This window comes from Anas platyrhynchos, chromosome 11 (genome assembly GCF_047663525.1).
Source record: "Anas platyrhynchos isolate ZD024472 breed Pekin duck chromosome 11, IASCAAS_PekinDuck_T2T, whole genome shotgun sequence".
Lineage (NCBI taxonomy): Eukaryota > Metazoa > Chordata > Aves > Anseriformes > Anatidae > Anas > Anas platyrhynchos.
Genome location: NC_092597.1, coordinates 21,002,604 through 21,023,051, shown reverse-complemented (window position 1 = coordinate 21,023,051; position 20,448 = coordinate 21,002,604). Strand labels below are relative to the sequence as shown.

Here is a 20,448-nt window from a genome sequence, read left to right as displayed (position 1 = left end):
TCATAACTGGCAAACACTTCAACTGCCATTGTGCATTTTCCTTTAAGTCCCTAAGTATTTCTGAGCAAAGGCTTTGGAAAGAAACACTTGTATGGTCTGTAATGATTCATGCTTCAGTAAAATAAATTTGCACAGTAGTCTGTTATGGGTGGAGTATTAGTCAAGTTGAAACTGTTTCTGAGTAAATTGAGAGTCACAGTTTGGTTTCAAACCAGGTCCACATAACATACAAGTTCTCTGAGTCCAGCTTTGTCAGCATCTGTCTTTTGTTGCCAGTGCTTTTTTTCCTCTGGCTGCTATATTTGTAAGTTTTTGGCCGGTGTCACAAAATACTGCAGTCTTTTGCCAAAGCATTTTCGGGAAGCTTGAAACTGATTGTTTTTGCCCCTTTTTGCTATTTGCTGTGTGTATAAAAATATTTCTGCTTTCTGAAGTTCTGTGATTTCAGTTTCACATCATCCATGCTCTGGCTGATTCTGTTCTCTGTGTTTTATAGAAGAGCTAGGGATTTATTAGGCCCCAAACAGGCTAAACTAAATATCTGCTCTCAGCAGTCATACTTCACAAAGTTTAGATTTTTTTTTAAACTTTGTTTTTAATCTTAACGTACATTCTTTATCCTCTTAGTGTCCTGATCAGAACATCTAGTAGGGGCAGCTTTAAGTACTAGACATTACATTTTGCTGGACCCCTGTTATAGTTTCTGGTCCTAGAAAGAAATGGTCTTCCTCTGTGCCCACCATGTGGTTCTGATTCACATTATTTTCGTGCCGTGTAGCTACCTGGATATTTGGTATAATTTTATTTTCTTCAGTAGGTAATTGAGACTCTCATGCTGATGTTATATTCAACTGCATTTCCCATCTGTGGATTTCCCAATATCTATATTATTCTTCAAAAAAGCATTCTTCAGTGGAGCCAAATAAGCCAGAACAGATCTGTGGAGCATAGCTACTTGAAACATGAATAATCTGTGTGAATCATAGAAATGGTGACTAAGGAGGAGAGAGTCTGTTCTATCTTTGCTATGAATTTAGTATGCCTTTATGCAAACTAAAGTTTTCAGTGGACATCAGTGATTGTAGGTAACCAGCTTGGCAATATTGTGCAGTCACTTTCATTTGCCAGCTCCTAGGTGGCCTGTACGAAGTGAACTTGGTAATTTTGGTCCCTTTCCACACATCCATCCATATTATGAACATCCTGAACTGGATCTCTTTTTGTAGTCTAGCTGAAGAGGGACAGATGGTTTTGAGCTCTTGCCTTGCTCAGAGACGCAGTAACTTTATTTTAAGTCAGTGTCTTGAGACAATTTGGCAACTGTTGATGCTGGTCATCCTGCACCTGTTGTGTAGATAAACAGAAGACTCATTCTTCAAGGCTATCACTTTTCACGAGCATTAGACACCTTTATTAAAACAAAATTTATTCATGACTACACAGATCATCACCCTAACCTCTCCGGTATGTGCCTATTCCTGTCCAATGACAGGCATGCAGCATTTACCACTGGGTAAACTAAAGATTGATGAGACGTACTAAGCCACTAATGAGGCTGATAAGACACTTTGTCACGTGCCAAGATAAATGTCTCCAATTTTATCTATGTCAGCGGCTTCCATATTAGACAGCTGAAGAGTTAGACCTCACTGAATGTAGCTACTTAAAGGTACAACAGGAAATTAGTTTCCTGTCCCTGTCTCTTACTTTGCAGAGGACAACCTGCAACACCTGATATAATTTGCAGAGAGCCTTCATATAGACGCTTCAGTTTTGAGATCTGTTTTATATTTCTTTTAAGTATTCCTTTCAGGTTTTTATCCTGACATCCTCTACATTTGTGTGAAAACCTGAAAAAGAATGTGTTTTGTGTAGTGGGGTAGGATTAATGACCATGGTTATTGACAGTGTTTTTTGCACAATGAGACCAGGTAATTCTCTGAAAGTTGGTTGCTTTTTATTTTTATTTATTGAAGGTTAGTAATTACTGAAAATGGATTTTTACAACCTTCACATCCAACATCCAACAGTCAGGAGAATGTAGAAGATTCATAATGCAAATAAATCAGTGAGGAAGTTGGAGGATGCTGTGAGCCAGGAGTGTTTTAGTTGATTTAAGAATAAAACATAACAAAAACCCTTTGTGGCACACACATAAAAGACTTCATCTTTTCTTATATTCTTACATATTACTGTTCGTATAACACATACGGGCTGCCCAGTCATGGACCAAGCTGTTTTGTACAGCTTTTTTTTTTCTGTACAAAAAGCAAAGGAGTTAGATTGCCAAAGCTTGTCCCTTCCCAAGCTCACTATGTGCCTTTTGTCAAACCTTTGTGCTAAAAGCTTAAAGAAAGATTGTATTCTCTCTGACATGAATCAAACCAGCCTTAACAAAATTGGGCTCTCTGAGAAGGCTGTAAAACATGCAATTGAACCAGGAGTAAATGTATTGTTGACTTCACATTCATTCTTTAGAGATGCTCCACAGATCGCTGTTTGGGAACACCTGACCACAAAAACTCCAAGCTGATAGAAAGTAGACAACAAAACACCCCTGACCCAGTCTCTGCTTTTTGCATTCCCCAGAGCCTCAGAATGTGTAGAGGGTTGAGGTAACTGCTTCTGCAGTGGAAAATGGAGGTGTGTGTAAGTGCTGCTTCGTGTGGGGTCATTCACTGGCCATTCCCACTTCCTATCCCTCCATCCCAGTAGCATGAGACCATACAAACCTAACTTTGCTGCTTCTTCAGTTTGCTCTCAGTTTTGCTATTTTCTGTGAGCAAGAACAGCACAAGTACGGCTCCGTGTCCTGTGAGAAGCCTTGAGCCAGGTCTTATTTTGGGAAGGAAGAGGCAGATGTTTTTTCTTGACTGTTTTTCCAGTTAACACAGTGTAATGCAACCTTGTGGGCCATTTATTGAAAAGGAATATCTAACATTTAAACAGATAACATCAGAATACTTCAAAAATGATGATAACTTTTCTTTCAGACTGTTCTTGGAAGTGTTTACATGAGCTAAAAATCTGTTTCACACCTTTCTTTATACAAGCGTTTGCAGATTTTTTTTTAATGCTTTGGGGGCCTAGATGGCATTCTGTAGAAATAAATCCCTAAAAAAATACAATTTTATTTTTCACCGGTTACATACATTTCTTACAGGGAAAAACAAACAAACAAACCAAAAAACCAACAACACAGAATTGAAGCTAACCTGACAGACAATTAGCTAAAATCTTGTTGTATAATTGCTTTTCTCTCCCTCTGTTTTCTAGCAATAATATTTTTAATGTGCATTTCTGAGGCAGACTGAAGGTTCTGGCTGTAATAAAAATTAAATGACTACATACCAGTCAAGACATGAATTAATTTAATTTTATTGAAGCCAGAACCTTTGTTCCCCTTCTCACATACAAATTCACACAATGGATTGACCTTGGGTTCTATTCAGCAGAAATATTCCCCACCCTTCACACGAGCACTCAGGCTGCAGAAGGCCTGTCCAAACATGTGTGTGCCAAGCCAACTTGTTCAGCAGGGAAACAGTCAGTATGCACAACCCTGTTTTGTTTGGGTCTGTTGGATGTGGGGACTGGGTTGTTTTTTTCTGGTTTGTGGCTCTTTGGGAATGCTAATGGCTGTCTGCTTTCCTGCCCTTATAATATCTGTTTTTTGCTGGCTCATAAGTTGGTCGTTTGGCATTTTGTGACCTAACCAAACAGATCAAAGGCTCCCAAAGGGTAGACTGCATGACTACTTCCACCCCATCGCCAGTGCTCGTATTTTCCCTGTCTCCTTCCTCACCTCAAAACTCATTCTTTGTGTTTCAACAATGAAACAAACCTCTAAATAAAATGCATGAGAGCTTCGTGGTCACCTCTGGGCCACCGTTAGCTTATGAGAGCCTCCTTGCTGTTGGATCAGAACTAGAGTTAAAATGGCCTTAATTCCAGAGGTTTTTGTTTGTTTGTTTATTTATTTTATTTCAAATGGCTGTAGGCTATGACTCTCCTAATATGCTTCCCAGGGACAAGGTGAAAAATGGCTTCATGGTTTCTTTATTTACAATGCCTTTAGACATTACAAGTTTTTGTCATCTTCTCAACACAAAATTAGTTGCACAGACATAAATCACTCAGCTCCTGGGATTGCTACCACAGCAGTCTCATAAGGATTTATAGAGACAGACTATATGAGTTAATAATAAACTTATAAGGTCACTTGCAACATGCAGGAATTCTTAAAGCTATTGACTTCATGAGGAAAAGTTTGTCCCTTTCTTAGAATGTATGGTGCAATACTGCTGGAATACATCATCTCTGCTGGGCCTGCAGCTAACAATGGGACTGGGGATATACTCAATTTCTTGGCTCCTGAAAAAAGAATAACTACCCATCATGTGTTACAAATATTGAAAGGTTATAAACACCACCACAAACCATTCCTTTCCAACAATGCGTTTGAACATGTGTTTGCAGTTAAGCATGCACTCTGATTAAGCAGGGGTGGACCAAGCCTGGATGTGAGTGGGTTGGTTTTGTAGCTACATACTCTTGTCGTATGGCTGAGGGTGTGCGACACGGATTCCTGCTAAATGAAGAGCTACAGCCTTGACAAATCAGAGTCTAGAATTAAATATATTCATGTGTGCTTTACTGAATTGGTATCCTGGAAAACAGAGTAATCAAAGGCACGCCTTGCGTGTAGCAGCAAAAGGTACTACACAGGATCTCAAGGAACAGAAATAGAGCTCAGTGTAAGTTAGCTGTGTGGTTGCGATAAAGAAAAAGTGGATTGTAGTAAAAGCCTTGCACTGGAATTTAGGAACAGCCATTCCAGCATTTCTTTCTCTGAAACTGTGAAATAGGTCTTGGTGAATTAATGAAAGTTTCATGACTTGAGACACTGAAAACTAGACTGGATGGTACACTAATAAGTGGTTATAAAGAAAAGTAAAGAGGTCTTGATGAGATTTAACCAAGAAAATAGAATGTCATATTTTTTGGTATAAAGGCATGGGTATCCATTTCTATTTAAGCTGTCACAGAGCCAGATAGAAGAAGCGTAAAATCTTTATAAATATTTTCTAACAATGAAGATAAATCAGCGTAATGTTTCTGTGGTGACCTTATCCAGTATGTAGGTAGATGCTGAATTGGTGCTGGTCATTCATTTCAGGGTTGAATGCTTGTGTTGTCAAATAGTTTGAGGCTCATTCATTTCAGGGTTGAATGCTTGTGTTGTCAAATAGTTTGAGGCCAAGAGAGCCTCTGTTCTCTTCCTGCAGTCATTATTAAATTGTTTGCTTAAGCAGTATTAGGGAGGTTTTTCTGGAAGCCTTCTGCACTGCTGGGCTACATCAGGCAGTACGGACCTTCTGAGCATTTAGATCATGCTGTGCTGTGTGGCTTAATGTATTTCGTAGAAAGAGTTTGTGGAGTGGTTTACTAGGATAGCCAAAAGCTAAAGGAACATATTGAGATTTTGGGAATACTTACACCTTTAAGGCCAGTTATATATTTTCACTTAACTCACTTTTGTTCACAGCCTGTGTATCTAGGTGGTCTGATTATGAAGGGTCCAATTCTGGTAAATGCAGTGGTGACACCTGTCATCCACATGTTAAGCAGGTGCTCTCAGCTTAAGGGCACAAATCTTCCTCTTGGGAACTGTTTTACTTCTCTTTGGCATCACCACTGTCTATGCAAACGCACTTCAGTAGGAGGCAGCCTCATAGCCTGTGGAGAGGTATCAAGGCAGTGTTTGTGGTTAGAATCACACAGCAGTTAAGTACTGCAGCAATACCAGGTTTGTTTTCAAATTCATATATTTTTTTCCATGTCTATTTTGCAGGGAGCCTATGTGATGGTACTACCAGTCAATGTTACTTGCTGCCAGTTTTGGATACTATATTTGTCCAGAGAAAATACAGAAGAGGTGGCCTGGGGATGAAAATGCTGCACGATTTCTGTCAGTCTTTCAAGGCTGAGGATGCCTTGGGGATCAGTTGCCCTATTTCTGCTGCCATGTATCAAGGTAAATTGTTTGATGTGGAAACGTTAGGTAAGGGTCATGCATAATGTATAAATTTCAATATGGTCATGGTAGGATTTTCTTAACTGTGTGAGTGTTCAGTGCACTTGTCTGAACTTAACTGTTTTTCATACGTTGATTTTCTTGAGATATCTGGAATTTCCTGTAGAAAGGTAGGCCAATATTTATTTAAGTCAATCAGAGGAGTAAAACTCATACTACTTGTTTGAAATTTTGCGTTCTTATCTCACTGTGTCTTAGAAATAGAACTATGTCATTGCCCTCAACAGTGACCTAGAAATTGTTTAACACCAGAGAGAAGACTCATAAGATGTTTTCAAGCCTACACTATGCACATAATGCTCTTGTAGATACTGCATTTATAAAAAATTATATTTAACAAAATGCATACCTGGGTTCTGCTCATTCATCATCAGTACTTTTTTCATTATTGTCCATCTTTGAACATTTGCCACTTTCAGAAGATTGCTAAGTAGTTATATATCTTCTCTGTATTCAGGTTGGAGCTTTTGCTAGTAAAATTTACAGAAAATATCACTGATAATATTATTTATAAAACTTTGTTCTTTGGAGGAACATTTTTCTAAAAAAGTTAGTTTCTCTCTGCGTGTTACAGACTCTTTACTGTCATTCTATTTATTTATGACTTTGCAGCCATTTCTTAATATGTGTCAACAAAATTTTCACTACACCTTTTCTTTCTCTTGGACTGTATGTGCCATTGAATATATGCAAATGTACCCCAGGAGTTCCTAAAGTACTACTATTTCTAAGTTCAGAAAAGAATAGTATTGACAACATTCTTTCTGTTTTCCCGGTAAAATAAATTTTCCCTATGGTAGGCATCAATGGTTTAGGCATTATGGATCAGAAATCTGCGTTGTTTGGGTGTTAATGATAACAATATATTGCAAGACTATGCTTTTCGTCTCAGCTAAGTTTAGAGGTAGTCATGAATAAATTTGACTTGCATCATGTTCTAATTGGGTTTTCTGGGTCCTACTTTATAAAAGACTAATACTGCAAGCTAAATATTGAGTACATATTGAGTATATTGAAGTTGTTACTTATTTTTCCTTTCACTTGCACCGCAATCTCATACTTGCACAAAAGATAGCAACCTTTTACTCTAAAACTCTGTAATAAATGTGCACACTTTTCACTAGTATGCTATGTATGATTGTATAATAATATAATGTATAATGAATGTATAATAAAAGTGTTCTATGGATGCCTGAAAGGAGGCAAAAAGACATTTAGCAAACATCTCTCTCTATATGTTACTTTCTGTAACTTTTACTGAAATAATTAATTTAGCATGGATATCTTTGGATAAAATTAGTGTCAGTGATCTATTCATTCCTGTAAAACAAATGTTTATGTTACAAAAGATTGGCTTTTGGTTTCAACATCACACTGTTAAACTCAACTGAATTCTGAAGGTAAACGACCCATTTACATTCATACTGCAGTGTGATGGACTGCAACGGACTGAGGAGAGCACAGAAATCATCTTCCTGATTTACAAGTGATAGAACTGATAGAATCCTGATTAAGGAAAGTTTTAAAATCTGCATTAAATTTTTTGAACTATTTATTTTGCAAAATATTCTTCCTCTTGGTTTTGCGGACTTCCTGGGGAAATTACTAAATGGGACAGATTTCAATATGATAAGATAACCAAAGCAGAAGTTGATTGTATACTCAAATGTTAATATTCAGTGTACAAACAGTGTTTAGGAATTTGTGGAAATATGGTTTCTAAAGATGATCATGCATCTGACACTGGTAGCCTTGTTATTTTTGTATTAGTTCTTACTATTTCCTGTTTTCCCAGTCCAAAGAAGTATATGAACCATAACAATGAAGCATAGGTAGCAGTAGTAAAATAGAGGGTGGTATTGATGGAAGAACAATCTGATATGATGGTTTTTTTTTATATAAATAGAAAATAAAGTAGCATTCATAACCATTAATGCTGGAAGATACTGAAGCCCCATTCATTTCAGAGTAGTGAGGGCAAAAAAACCCCACACTGCTGCTAATCTCAAACCTGCTAACCGTCTGGAGGTAGTTCCATGATGCAACGCCTCCAGAAGCATTGTATTTCTGTGCTCACAAGGAATTAATCTAGACTGAAGCTGACAGACAGAATTCAGTCATTCCTGTCTGGGCCATTCCACATAGATTTTTCCTAAAAGCTCCACCTAAAAGGAAAGAAAGGAAGATGAGAAGAGGGAAGAAAAGATTTCCAGAGGAACTAATCCAAGTAGGTCTCAGAGAATTTCCAGAATAGAATAGATTCCCTCTTCCACTGTACTTTTCATTCATTCATGATTTTACTCTTTGGTTTCCTCTCTTCAGTTTGCCAGAAATTCTTGCAGACTTATCCTGAGGAGCAGAAGCGACTGTGGGAGGTGGAAGCACCAGGAGATTGGAGTCAGCGAGTGAATATCTGGTTAAAGATTCAGATGGAGTCATCCCCTTCAGGAAGTGAGTTAAATAGCGTGAACTTGGCCACTTTAGTTATATAAAGATATGATTTAAAATCAAGGGTTAGGCAGTGATAATATAAAGATGGTTTCTCTGTTGTTTGTACTTGGAGAAACTACCAAATGTGCAGTCTAGTTCGCTGGTGTTTTCCCAATAAACAGGACAATTCTTAGAAATTATGAGGTAATGAAATTGAACTACAGAGCATCTGAGAGATACTGAACAAAGCACAGTCTTGGCATAGAGTGTCTGTAACTCCCATTGCAGTGCATTTACAGCAGGGTAGAAGTTAGCCCAAAAAATTCCTGTTGCACAACACAATGTCTGGGTTATGGAGAGGGGGTTGTTTCTCTGAAATTATTACAAAGGATAAATTTATATTGCCAGTGGGCAATGTGTTTAATTACCTTCAATTTGCTGCCAGTACCATTCTTGGATGGAAACACAAACATTTTCATTACAGCTTTTGGAAGTTTCAAATACTCTCCTACAGGGTAAATCCTTCTTGCTGGGAGCATTTTTTGCCTACTTCATAAAAGATAGTGACAGAGTAGGAAACCCTTTTGACAGTTCATGTGGGGATCTTGTTGATGTAGTCTGTTCAGCTGGCCTGGGGATCCAGCCAGGCCCCCCTCTGCTGCCTGCACACAAGCTGCAATCAGCATTAGATTCCAAAAGAAGGGCACACATTGTCTCTTTCTGGAAGTGCAGCAAGGAGTGCTGCAGAGCAAATTGCTCCCATCCCTTCCCACATCTATCCTATTTTGTGCTGGCTTGGGGACCTTCAGCTGAGACATTGCATTTCATCTTGTCTGCAGAACCCCACAGGAGAGTTAAGCCAGAATTTTGCCTTAGGCTGGATTTTCTCTGAAGCCATTAAATTTATGTTCCTCATGCTTTAAACCAACAAAATCTGGTGTTGCTTTTTCCTTTAATCCATCTTGCTCAGTTCCGTTTATTAATGGCAATTGAAGAGAACTGTGATCAAATCATCAAAAAGAAAGCAGATCCTGGAGGAGAGCATAATTTAATTTTTCATTTTGCCATCTACAAAAACAAACAAACAAAGAGAAACAATGCAAAACATAGGTAAATGTAATTCCATCAGAGTGGCTGTCAGTAAAAAATGCACGTGAGGCCGGGGAACTGCCTTGGGGGGATAGAAGTTAAGTATTTTTATCTACAAAAAGAGGAAGGAGGAGAAGTCTAAACTAGAAATGTTAGAATGGGGGAGTAGGGGTGGGGATAGCAGGGGGCTGCCTGATATATAGATTGTGAACTGCAGCGTGATCTTGATAGTGGAAGAGAGCAGAAGCCAAGTGAACTTGGCACTAAAATATATAATAAAAATCTACTTTTGAAATGATATTCTGCACTCTGGAGCACAGCTCACTGGGCAGCACTTCCCTTTGCACAGAATGTGCTGAACAGGCTTTATTTCCACTGTCTTCAGTGGAAAATCAACCCTCTACACAAATAGTATCTAAAACTGTATAATACAGGTATTACATCTATTTACCTATGGAATTTTCTTGCTTTTTTGTACTGTGCATATTACACACTCAGGAAATTACCAAGGGGAGAGCACAGGACAGATAACACCTGCTAAAACTAGGGGAGGGTTTCCTTGGTTTTGCTTTGTCTTAATAGAAGTGTAAAGCCTGCAGAGCTCTGTCTGATAGCTGGCGAGGAAATAACAAGAGGATTTTCCAGGGCTTTGACAGCAGATAGTAGATAAAGCAGAAATATTTTCCAATTGCAGGAGTCATGGGCTATCCAGGGGGACCTGTCGTGTTGCTTACTGTATACCCAAAGAGAAATCTGTGTTTCTAGAGATGTGGTGTAAAGTCACGGAGAGGAAAGTGATGTGGCATAGAATGGAAACTGAGTTGTACCCTTACCTGTTGTTTTATATGGGCACACTCATTTGAATATGGGATCACTTGGGAACATAGTGTTTCATTCCAACGTGTTCTTTATGTAGAAAGAAAAACACAATGTAATTCAACATTGTCAGCTCCAATCTGAATCTATGGCAACAACCACAAAAATAGATGGGCCTTATTCTGCTGTGGTTTCTTAGATCCCCATCAACATTTGAATGCTATGTTTTGGAACAAAATTATTGGGGGAAAAAAAGGAAAAATTCTCTTTATATCACATTGTGGCTTTCCAGAGGAATGAATGCAGTAAATGCTGTTGTAAGAATTTTACAATCAAAGGTATTCCAAAAAGGTTTCTGCAACCTTGAGGTCAGAATTTTTAATTTTGCAAGGTTATGTGGCTGCATCTAGTGGCAGCACAGGTAAACTGCAGCGCTCCAGATACTTCAATTTGGATGTGTGCAGATACACATAGTGTTATTTATACAGGTATCTCTGCCTGCATGTATGCATATATCTATAGAGTCCCTTAGTGTTTTATCACCCATAGCTGCAATCATTCGTACTGAGTTAATTCTTATTGTTTGAAAAAATGAGGGATTTATTTACAGCAAATAGTCCCAGTAATAGGAACATAGTGACATTTTTCTCCTAAGGCTGATTGGAGGAAGAGGAATCATTTAACATGGTTACCTGTTTGATTTCTAGCTGCAGAATCTACAAGGAAGTGAGCTGAGCTGTTTTAAAATAGTTTAGGAGTACATATAAATCATGTAAATGTGAAGCTAATGCAAAAAATAAGCAGACTGAGCAAGAATTTAATCAATTTCAAATGATTGCTTATAATCCTTTATCTCAGTTGGTCAGACTATCTGCATTTGCTGAAAGGGAAGAAGGATAGGAGTATTCTGGCGATGCATGGATTATCAATTTAGCAGAACTTTGAAGTTAAGACCCAGGGTCACTTTGTTTCTAGTATAGATGTTCACCTTAAGAAGTAAAAAATAAGATTCTGATGTTTAAATACTTACTTGCAAGAGATCAATAGCACTAATTTGGCCATGCACATAAAGTCTGTACAGTTTAATATTGTCTGGTCTTTCTCCATTTCTTTTCAAATAATCAAAATCAGATCTGCTTAGTGCCACTTGGCTGATTTTTTTTTTGTTTTGTTTTGCTAGTTGTGGACAATGTACCTCATTATTAATCATTAAGATTATTCTGAAACAGTGAAAAAATGGCTTACAGGCTCTCTTCAATTTCTTAATGTGATATTTTAATCTGCGAGGCTGATGAAAGCTAGGGAAAGACAAATACAGTCAAAGACATATTTTGAACAATTTATAGATAGGAAATTCTTATGTAGAAACTGAAGAAGTGTTCAGGTTGCATCTACAAAACACACCTCTGTGGTAAGGTTAGTTGGTTGGTTTAGGAATGCTTTCAAAGAAGGAGCTTTAAATATTTAAGTGCTAGTCAAAAAGCTGTTATAGTTGTTTCTTGATCAAACAGATTTAAATTGTCATTCGTGGTAGTGTCATCACGCACCCTTGTTTGGTTAATTAGCAAAAGCAAGGAGGGTTGAAGGTAGCATTCTCATGAAGGTAGCATTCACAGCAACAACAATTTTTCTGTTGTTTTTTACATGAAAATTTATGTGGAAGTCTGTTGACATTTTTTTTTCTTTTAACTTTTATCTCTTTGTGGGGCAAAGCTATTCATCTCATTTCTCCAGGGGATGAAGAAGTCTCTTATGGAGAATACTCAAACTAGTAAACAAAGACAATCAGATGTGGACCAGATGAATAAGGTACAGTGATTAATTTGCCATTTTATGACTTGCTTTTTCATTGGTGGCCTTTTCCCTTTCTACTGAAGTAGTGAGTTGTAATATGAGAAAACATCACAAATAACTATAGATTTTTTTTTTTTTTTTTTTTTTTTTACTGCTGGCCCATTGATTTATGTAGCTAATCAGTAGTAGTTTGAGATAGTATGAATAGTAAAGTCCAGAAAGTCCAGTTCTCACTCAGTGTTTTAGTTTGATGAACTGCATCCAAACTGACATACAGCAGATTGTAAGGTTTGCATATACGATGGCTTTCTGAACTGAACTGTTTTTTTTGTTTTTTTTTTTTTTTTTTCCCTGTGCCTGTGCAGCCTTGTAGTGGCTCGAACCTTTAGAATGAGGAAGACAAGTTCCTACAGTCCTAATTGCTTTATGCCACTACTGAGCTGCACAACTGACTGTTCTTAGCTTTTTGCAGGATAGAGGCCCAAGACAGGCCAAAAGGTTTAAATGGAGCCTCAATCTAGATAGGGGAACATACATCTGAGACAACAAATCACAGTAGTGAAGCTTTTTCACATAATAAAGAAAAAGGAGAGAGGAAATAGAAGCAAAACAAAGTGCTGTAGGAGTTGTTTTCCCAGCACATTTTGGCTGCCGCACAACAATTAAATGAGTTTGTTTTCTCCAGATATGGGTCTGCCGGGGGAGCTATGGCAGTGCTTGCCCCTGTGGTGCACGCTCTTGTGTTATGTTTTGTGGTCATGGCTTCAGAGCCCACCCAGTCAGATCAAGGCTCTGTGCACTTCCACTTTTCTTTACACTGACACTTTTGGAAACACAGGCAGAGCAGCAGGAATTAAACTGTTCTATACAAACAATGCATTGAAGTTTTTTGCCTTGCTTGCTTGTGGTGGCCTTGGTTGATAAAGGCATTTCATATTACTATCAAGTCACTGTTTATGTTGTTTGTGTTATAATTTGGCTTTCCCTGTGTTTTGATTCTAATTTCAGGGCGTTGAATGCATTCTTGATCCTGGGAAAGTGGCAGGAGATGATGCCACAGGAAAAAAAGATGACACAGTAACAGAAAGTACTCTAAACTAGCAGGGACCTGAATGACAGGACATAGAACAAGGTGGAAGCAATAGTCAGCAATGCAAAGGATTCAGAAAGGATTCAGGTCCTGGGGACTTAGTTGGAGACAAAGCCACCAAACAATTCAGAATTATGCCATAATTGCACTCTCAAAAATCAGCAAAATCTCAGTATGGTCTTCAAAAGTTGTAATTGACAATTCATAATTTGTAACGCCAGAGAGATTTCTTCAGGTAAGATACAATTTTTTTTTGCAAGACACATTCTCCATCTTGTGTTTTGTCTTAATAAAGCTTTTATTTACTAGTTGTCTTTTCTTTTTCTTCTTACCAAGAAATTAAGTAGCAGTAGAGCCTATTTATTTCCCTGCTCTAAAAAGATTTTAATGGATTGCATGAGATGTCCAAAAGGGAATAATTGGAGGGCTTGTAGATACTGATGTAAGAAGATATTTCTATGGAAACCACATCTTGCGTTATGGAGATACCGCAACACTCGGTATCAGAATGAAAACTGTAACCTTCCTTTCAAAGAGAACAATAGATGTTTCATTTGATTTCATTTGAGCTTTTCTACTAGAAAAATCTGCCTAAAGCTCTGTGGTGGACAGGAGGTTATGCAAACTCCCTTAATGCAGAAAAAGGTTGGTACACAGAAGAGTGAGTAAGATACAGGCCTTAAATGGCCTTTAAATTCAGGCACTGTGATCATACTACAGGTAATTTTAGGGTTTAGCACTTTGTGTAGATTACATATTGCATGTTGTATTTCTTGTAGGATCTGTCCTAATTTCTTAGATTTAATTAATGTGGAAGTATTACACATTTTTCCAGATTACTCTGGTTATGGCTTGGTAAAGAAATTTTATTTGCCACAAACAGATTCTGTATTAGATTTTTTTTTTTTTTTAAGTGAGGAATTTCTAATGCTTGATTATTGTATTTATGGTTAAGAATGAATCTCTTAAGGATCAGATCTTTAGTCCATTGGAGGAGAAGTCTTTGCAAAGACGTGGGCCCAGTGATGAACAGTAGAGTATTTGTGAACCTGAATCGATTCCGTGCCTGAAATTCTTATACTGGAAGAAGGAACCAATCCAACATTTTGAGGAAGGCAGTTCTCTAGGCAGACATTGTAGGTACATTGTAGGGATGTAGATTTTCTCCTCCATCTATCATGTAATTCCTCACATGTATCCCTGTCACCCTGATTTTATTTAAAGACCATAGGTTGTGATTCAACATATCAGTTAATTGTGTTTCCAAGTAACTCCTCCGATGTTCAGCTGCTCCGTAAACCATATACCTGAAATGCATTGAAATCAGATCTTTCCAGGTACCCTTTCAAAAACAAACAAACAACAAACCAAAACAAAAACCTATACTTGGAAACCACAAGTTTCTGTCAAGAAAAGTAAAACATTGGTAACGTATAGCCTTAATCATGTTGCTGTGGTTCTTTTGTCTCAAAGAGAATCAGTTAGGACTGACTTCACAGTTCATCTTCTCGTTGTTGATTCATCACATCACAAAGGGAATGTTATGAAGACTGCTAGAAACCAAACGTCCTCCTGCATAGCAGCCTACATTCCTACTCAATGTGTGCTTTAATACATATAGCTTTTTTTTAATACAATATTTATCAAGAGTTGTAATGCTGGTTGCTCCTAAGTACAACAGAAAGTGCAGATCACATCTTATATAGAGAGAGTTCAGAGCCACAACTTCTAAGGTCCTCCTTAACAGTACTAAACTCCTAGGCTGCCGGAGAGCAAAAACATTCTGTGATTGTATGATTCTTGCCCTGTATTCTTTCAGAAATGCTGACTTGGAGAATTTACAGTCTGAATATTGATTTTGTTTCTTTTTTGTATTTCTTTGTTGTTGTTATATTAGTGCTTTAAGGTATCTGATTCATTTAGAAGCTTGGATCAGCAGCTTGGTCTTGGCAGTCTGAAGCACTTCTTAGTGAGATCACAAGAACCCTAAGAGAGCCTGGAGCAGAAATAGATCTAATACCTTCACTGTCGTAAGAGAATGTAACAGAAAAAGGCAGTACAAATTTCTTACAGTGAAAATTCTTGTGTCTAAAAGAAACCTGTGTTTATTCATGGGTAGTATGATTTTAGAATGCTGATAGAGTAGGCAAAGCGTTGAATGAGCAGTTCTGAATTTTGGACTTACATTTAAATTGTATTTAAATTATTTTTGAATCTGCACTTTGGTGGTTGTGAGTTGATGTGATGGAATTTCTGCTTATGAGGCAAGGTAAGTATGTGTGTGTGAGAGGGATGGCAGCACCTATCCTATGGGCAGAGATGCTTAAGTCTGGCATCAGTGTTAGTGTTAGCAGTGATCTGGGTGGGTGCCAACTAAACAAAGTATTTGAGTCACGCTCCAAAAAAGTAAACGTGAACTTTAAGGCTAGAAATTTCATTATGTTCATCCATTATGGTGCTTTATGTAATGTAAGCCAGGCAATTTCATGCATTGTTGCTGTATCAAAAATCATTGGTTTTGGTTGAAATGCAATCTTTTTTTTTTTTATTATTTTTTATTTTTTAATCCATGAGGATTCTTTCTGTGAGGGGATAGATTGTGATCTAGTCATGATATCAGTGAACAGCACTGGGATTTTTGGATCTGTCTCTTTGAGACGGATTTTCCAGTTCTTGGTTTATTCTTTTTGTCTTTTCAGGGAGATTTTCTAATTTTTGAAATTCCTTTTAGAAGCCTGGACATCATCAGGGACCCATTTCCAGTTACGATCACCCTGACAGTTATAGGCTAGCATTTCCCAGCTGTTGACACCTCTGGTTGTAAATCATCACAGGATTCTTTCATTCTGGTGGGTGTCTTAGTGGTGAACATACACTGTAAAAATTATACGACACAGGAATTAAGATGTATTTATTTCAATGTGTTGTCTTTAATGGACACGCTTTATTACTGAAATGTGGAGTCGATCTGGCATCATCTTAATTTTACCACGAGATGGCACCATTACATAGCTTAACAGGTTCACCATGTCTTAGATGCTTGAGACAATGCCCAGGGTTTAAATACATGGCTGGTTGGCTTGACTTCTTCAGAGGAAGGTTACTTGTTCAGAGAGAGGAGGTTTAGGGTGCAGTAAAGCTTGTCTTGTGTTTGCCATTCAGTCTCATTGTATCTGTGGAGATTGTCCTGAGTTGGGACAGTGTTAATGGTTTTCAAATAGTTGTGAAGCCAAGATGAAATCACAGAGTAGCACAAATGGAAACTGCACACAGATTGTGTCCCTTCATACTCTTGTCTCATCATAAGCTTGGGTAGGACTTTTCCATTTCCTGGATTCCCAGCACTAGAAAATTCTGTCTCCATTGTTTGACAAATAATTTAAGAATTTATTTTTCTGTTTCTGACCCTTCTCTGTCTATTCCATACTTTGCTGTAGAGTAATACTGAGTGCTTTCTGTGCCTTTCTTTTTATGTAATAACAGCTGCCATGTAATAGGCTGTGCATGTTTCAGCATTAGAAAAGCAAATATGTTCTCTACTTGCCATAGAGGCTAAGTTTCTTCCTTTGCTACTTTTTTCTGTGTGACCATTCCAAAGGAGAGAAGAGCAGATGAAGAAAGCACAAGATTTATTTATTAATTTATTTAATTATTTTAATTTTTTGAAATGTTTCAAGTTTAGTTGAATTGATATAGTAAAACTTCAGTGCAAAGACAAATTTGTCCATTAAAGGCAGCTCACCATCTTAATCAAATGCAGACATTTCAAGGCAAGTCACTCTCTGTTCTTTCACTTGCCCCATGAAAGCCCAAAACTAAGTCTGTGTTTGGGGTGATTTCCCAGTCCCCCAGGCCTGTACTATCCCGCTCCATGATCAGTGTGGCATGATACATATGTCAGCTAAAATACAGGAGCTCTGTCCAACTCTTAGAGTTTATCACATCAGTAAGTTGGGCTTATATCCTTCCTTGCCATCTCCATGATGACATTAATGTATTATGGGATCTGTTTGACCATTCATGAGCTGTTCTTGAAGGATGTGCTTGAGATCAACTTAAAACTTCTGTAACCTTTCTGCTGTGTTTTCATGTTATTGTTTTTTAACTTTTAGTGTTTTAGAAATACAAATTAAACACTTCTAAAGAACCAACTTTCAGCTTTCAAGTATTACTTGAGAACTAGAAGTGACCCATCCAAGACTGCCTTATAAGTAGGAGGCAAAATTAGGGGAAAAAAGGGCTGGCTTGTCTGAAGTTGTTGGTCAGAAAGAGACTAACTTGGCACCTTTGCATTGACTGTGTCCAAATAAAGGTTCAGTGACATCTTAGAGCTGAATGTCTGGCTGATGTAATTGGGATTGATTCTGTCTAAATGACCCATGTTCCTGAAGAAAGTCTGGTCAGTTGTATTGGAATCATTTAGGGGTGTTCAAATTACATTTTAGCATCCTTCATTACCTAATTATGACCTTCTTAACATTAGCATATCACCGATGTTGCAGAAAAAGAGAGACAAAATTAATATGTCCAAATAGAATTTCTGTTTTGCCAAACCTGTCACTCAACTGCATAAACAAAGAGTGCATCCATATATAGATAGTTGCTTGGTATTAACTTAGGCTTTCCTTCATGTATGTCTTGCTGCAGATGAGCATGCAATAAAATTTTAAGTACACAGGAGACAAAATTAGGAGTTTGTAATTAGCCTGCTTTTCAATTTGTTTCCTCTTGCAATCCAGCTTGATGGTAAAGTCCCTGTTTAATCTTCCCTATTTGCCTTAGACTTTATCCTTGCTTTATTGAATTTTTGTGCCTTGAAGGTGTTTTGTCTTTTTTTTTTTTTTTTGATGGTGCTTTTTTGAAGCAGTCTTTTTGGTTTTAATTTAAAATGGAGGGTTCATTTTTTGGAAGATCAGTAACCTCCATCTGGAAGGATTCTTTTCTTGCGGCCACTTGACATGTAGATGAAGTTGAACTTCTTTTTTAATTCTCAGGGAGGAGATCAGAGGTTGCGTTCACCATCATGAGTACATTTGGGGATGTCAGTATTCATTCAACAGCATCTGATTTGTAAATTAATAGCTCAGCCTCTCTGGACTGTGGTATGTTAAAGGTCAGTGACCATGAGCGGAGAAACACTTTGGAGCGATTTGTGCCCTCTGGTAAACAGAGCGGCCCTGGTTTAATGGCATTAGTTCCATGCTGCTTTTAGAAGATAAAGATGTGCAGCATACCTTCAATCCCCCTACCTAGAACCAGTAATCCCCTCCCAGCTTTCTGCAGGGAGGGAGAAGAAAAAACCTGTTCCTAAAAGGATTAGTTCAACTCACTAATTTTTGAAGTTTCTTCCTGCTTGGCATGTCCCTTCTCTTCCAAGCCTTTGATAGCTATCTTAACTAAGATGCATTTTAGGTAAATGACATCTTCAAGCTGCACAATATAAAGGAGCCTTCTGATTTCCCCATCCTCTCCAGATCCTGGGGCTGGCTCAGTCTTTTTTTAAAGCTATTTCTCTTGTGCTGCATGCAGAGCCCATCTGCTGTAATACAGACTGAAATGCTGCTTTTATCCTTGTTTGCGTAGAAGGTTGGTGGGTAAATCAATTGGAGTGAAAGACGTATTGTCCCTCTTTGCTCCATGTCACAAGCACAAATATCTTCCTTTTAAAGTGTCTCTTGGTGGAAGCCAAAGCCTTTGGCACAAGCCACCTCTGCTAGTTTGACCCCTTTTGTGCATCTGGAATGGAGGAGCACCTCTGAGAAGCAAAGAACAAAACCAGCAAAATAGCAAGAGAAGAGGTCACGAAGGGGTCTTGCTCCCTGTAGACATCAGAAGTTTCTGCGAGATGATATTTAGCATGTCCTGCCTGAACAGTTAAGGCATCAAAGGCGCCAGCACTTCGATAGGTAATATCCTTGGGATGGATCGCAAAGCACATTGATCTGCCGTGCTGGGGTGGGAGGGAGGGACCTGATGTCTTTCTACTCATTGAGGTAGCTGAGACTGAGAGCTTCAGAGAGCCTTTGGCTTCCAAGAGATGGATGTACCATGCTGTGCTCTGGCCTTGCCTGGCTTCTGACTTATAGGCCTAAGCGTGCAGAGTGATGTTGCAGTCCTGCAGAGGAATGGGAAGGCAGGTTTCTACCAAAGACAGAGCTGACATCAGTTGCAAGCAATAGAAGCGCTTGATTTTTGCCTCTGTTCTTTTGCCTGGTCGTAGCCTTGCAGTGGCACGCTCTCAGATCAGCCAGTCTCTTTGATGCAGCGTAATTACAATGACAGAGGTGATTCCCTGTCCCCTGCCATGCTGGCGATGGGGTCTGAAGGGGAGGTAAAATATTCTGATAATTCACCTCTCAACTTATCAGGGTCAGGACAAACAACCATGCGTGTTCTAGCCAAGGGGAAAACCCACTGGTATTAGAAATCCAGGAGGCAGGCAGTGTTCTGCTGCTCAGAGCCCAGAAGTGTGGGGTGAGACTACCCTGGCAGCTTTGATGCTGGGTTATTCTGTGTATTTGTAGCAGCGGATTGGTTTAACGCTGATCAGAAAGAATCATCTTTGCCAGATCTCATGGTTGAACCCCTGCACAGGACAATAAGCTCATACAGTGATGACGTGAGCTGAGTTGTGTTCTTCATTGTTGTTATAGATTTTACACGGTCCCTTGATTTCATCTGCAATTTTTCATGCGCAGACGCAGTTCTGCTTCTCTCCTTTTGTATCCTGCCCAGGAGTAGTGTGGAGCCTCAGACAAGTGTGTTTACCTTCACAAAACCCTGCCAATAACTGCACTTGATTCAAAATTACTTACCCCAGATTCACTTCCCTTATTTTTAAATAAGCATGGACTGCCAGTTTTTATATATAATGCCTTAAAAAAAAAAAAAAAGGCAAAGGAAACAACTGAAAATAGGAGTCAGCTGATATAAAGACACATGATATAATGCCATTTGGGCTAAAATCTCTACTGGAACTCAACCAGGGTGAGACTCAGTGTTGCTGCTTTCTGTTGCTGACCTTGCTTGTACAACAACCATAGCAGCATGCATCAGACCTGGCTGTCCGGCCACAGCCTCTGGGTAGATTGAGCCCTGCTGAGTCCTGATGGTGGATTATTCATGAGAGCCA

At 38.5% G+C, this 20,448-nt stretch overlaps 1 protein-coding gene across 1 annotated transcript in view; it reads left to right on the top strand.

Annotated features, from left to right (window-relative positions):
- LOC101796143 (protein FAM169B) overlaps nucleotides 1-13,624 on the top strand; it is a 39,955-nt gene extending 26,331 nt beyond the window's left edge. The window contains exons 6-9 of the mRNA XM_027466224.3: nucleotides 5,855-6,037; nucleotides 8,420-8,548; nucleotides 12,146-12,241; nucleotides 13,235-13,624. Of these exons, the coding sequence (XP_027322025.1) occupies nucleotides 5,855-6,037; nucleotides 8,420-8,548; nucleotides 12,146-12,204 (371 nt within the window). The 3' untranslated portion in view covers nucleotides 12,205-12,241; nucleotides 13,235-13,624. The remainder of the gene's footprint in view (nucleotides 1-5,854; nucleotides 6,038-8,419; nucleotides 8,549-12,145; nucleotides 12,242-13,234) is intronic.
- Nucleotides 13,625-20,448: the final 6,824 nt, after the last annotated feature.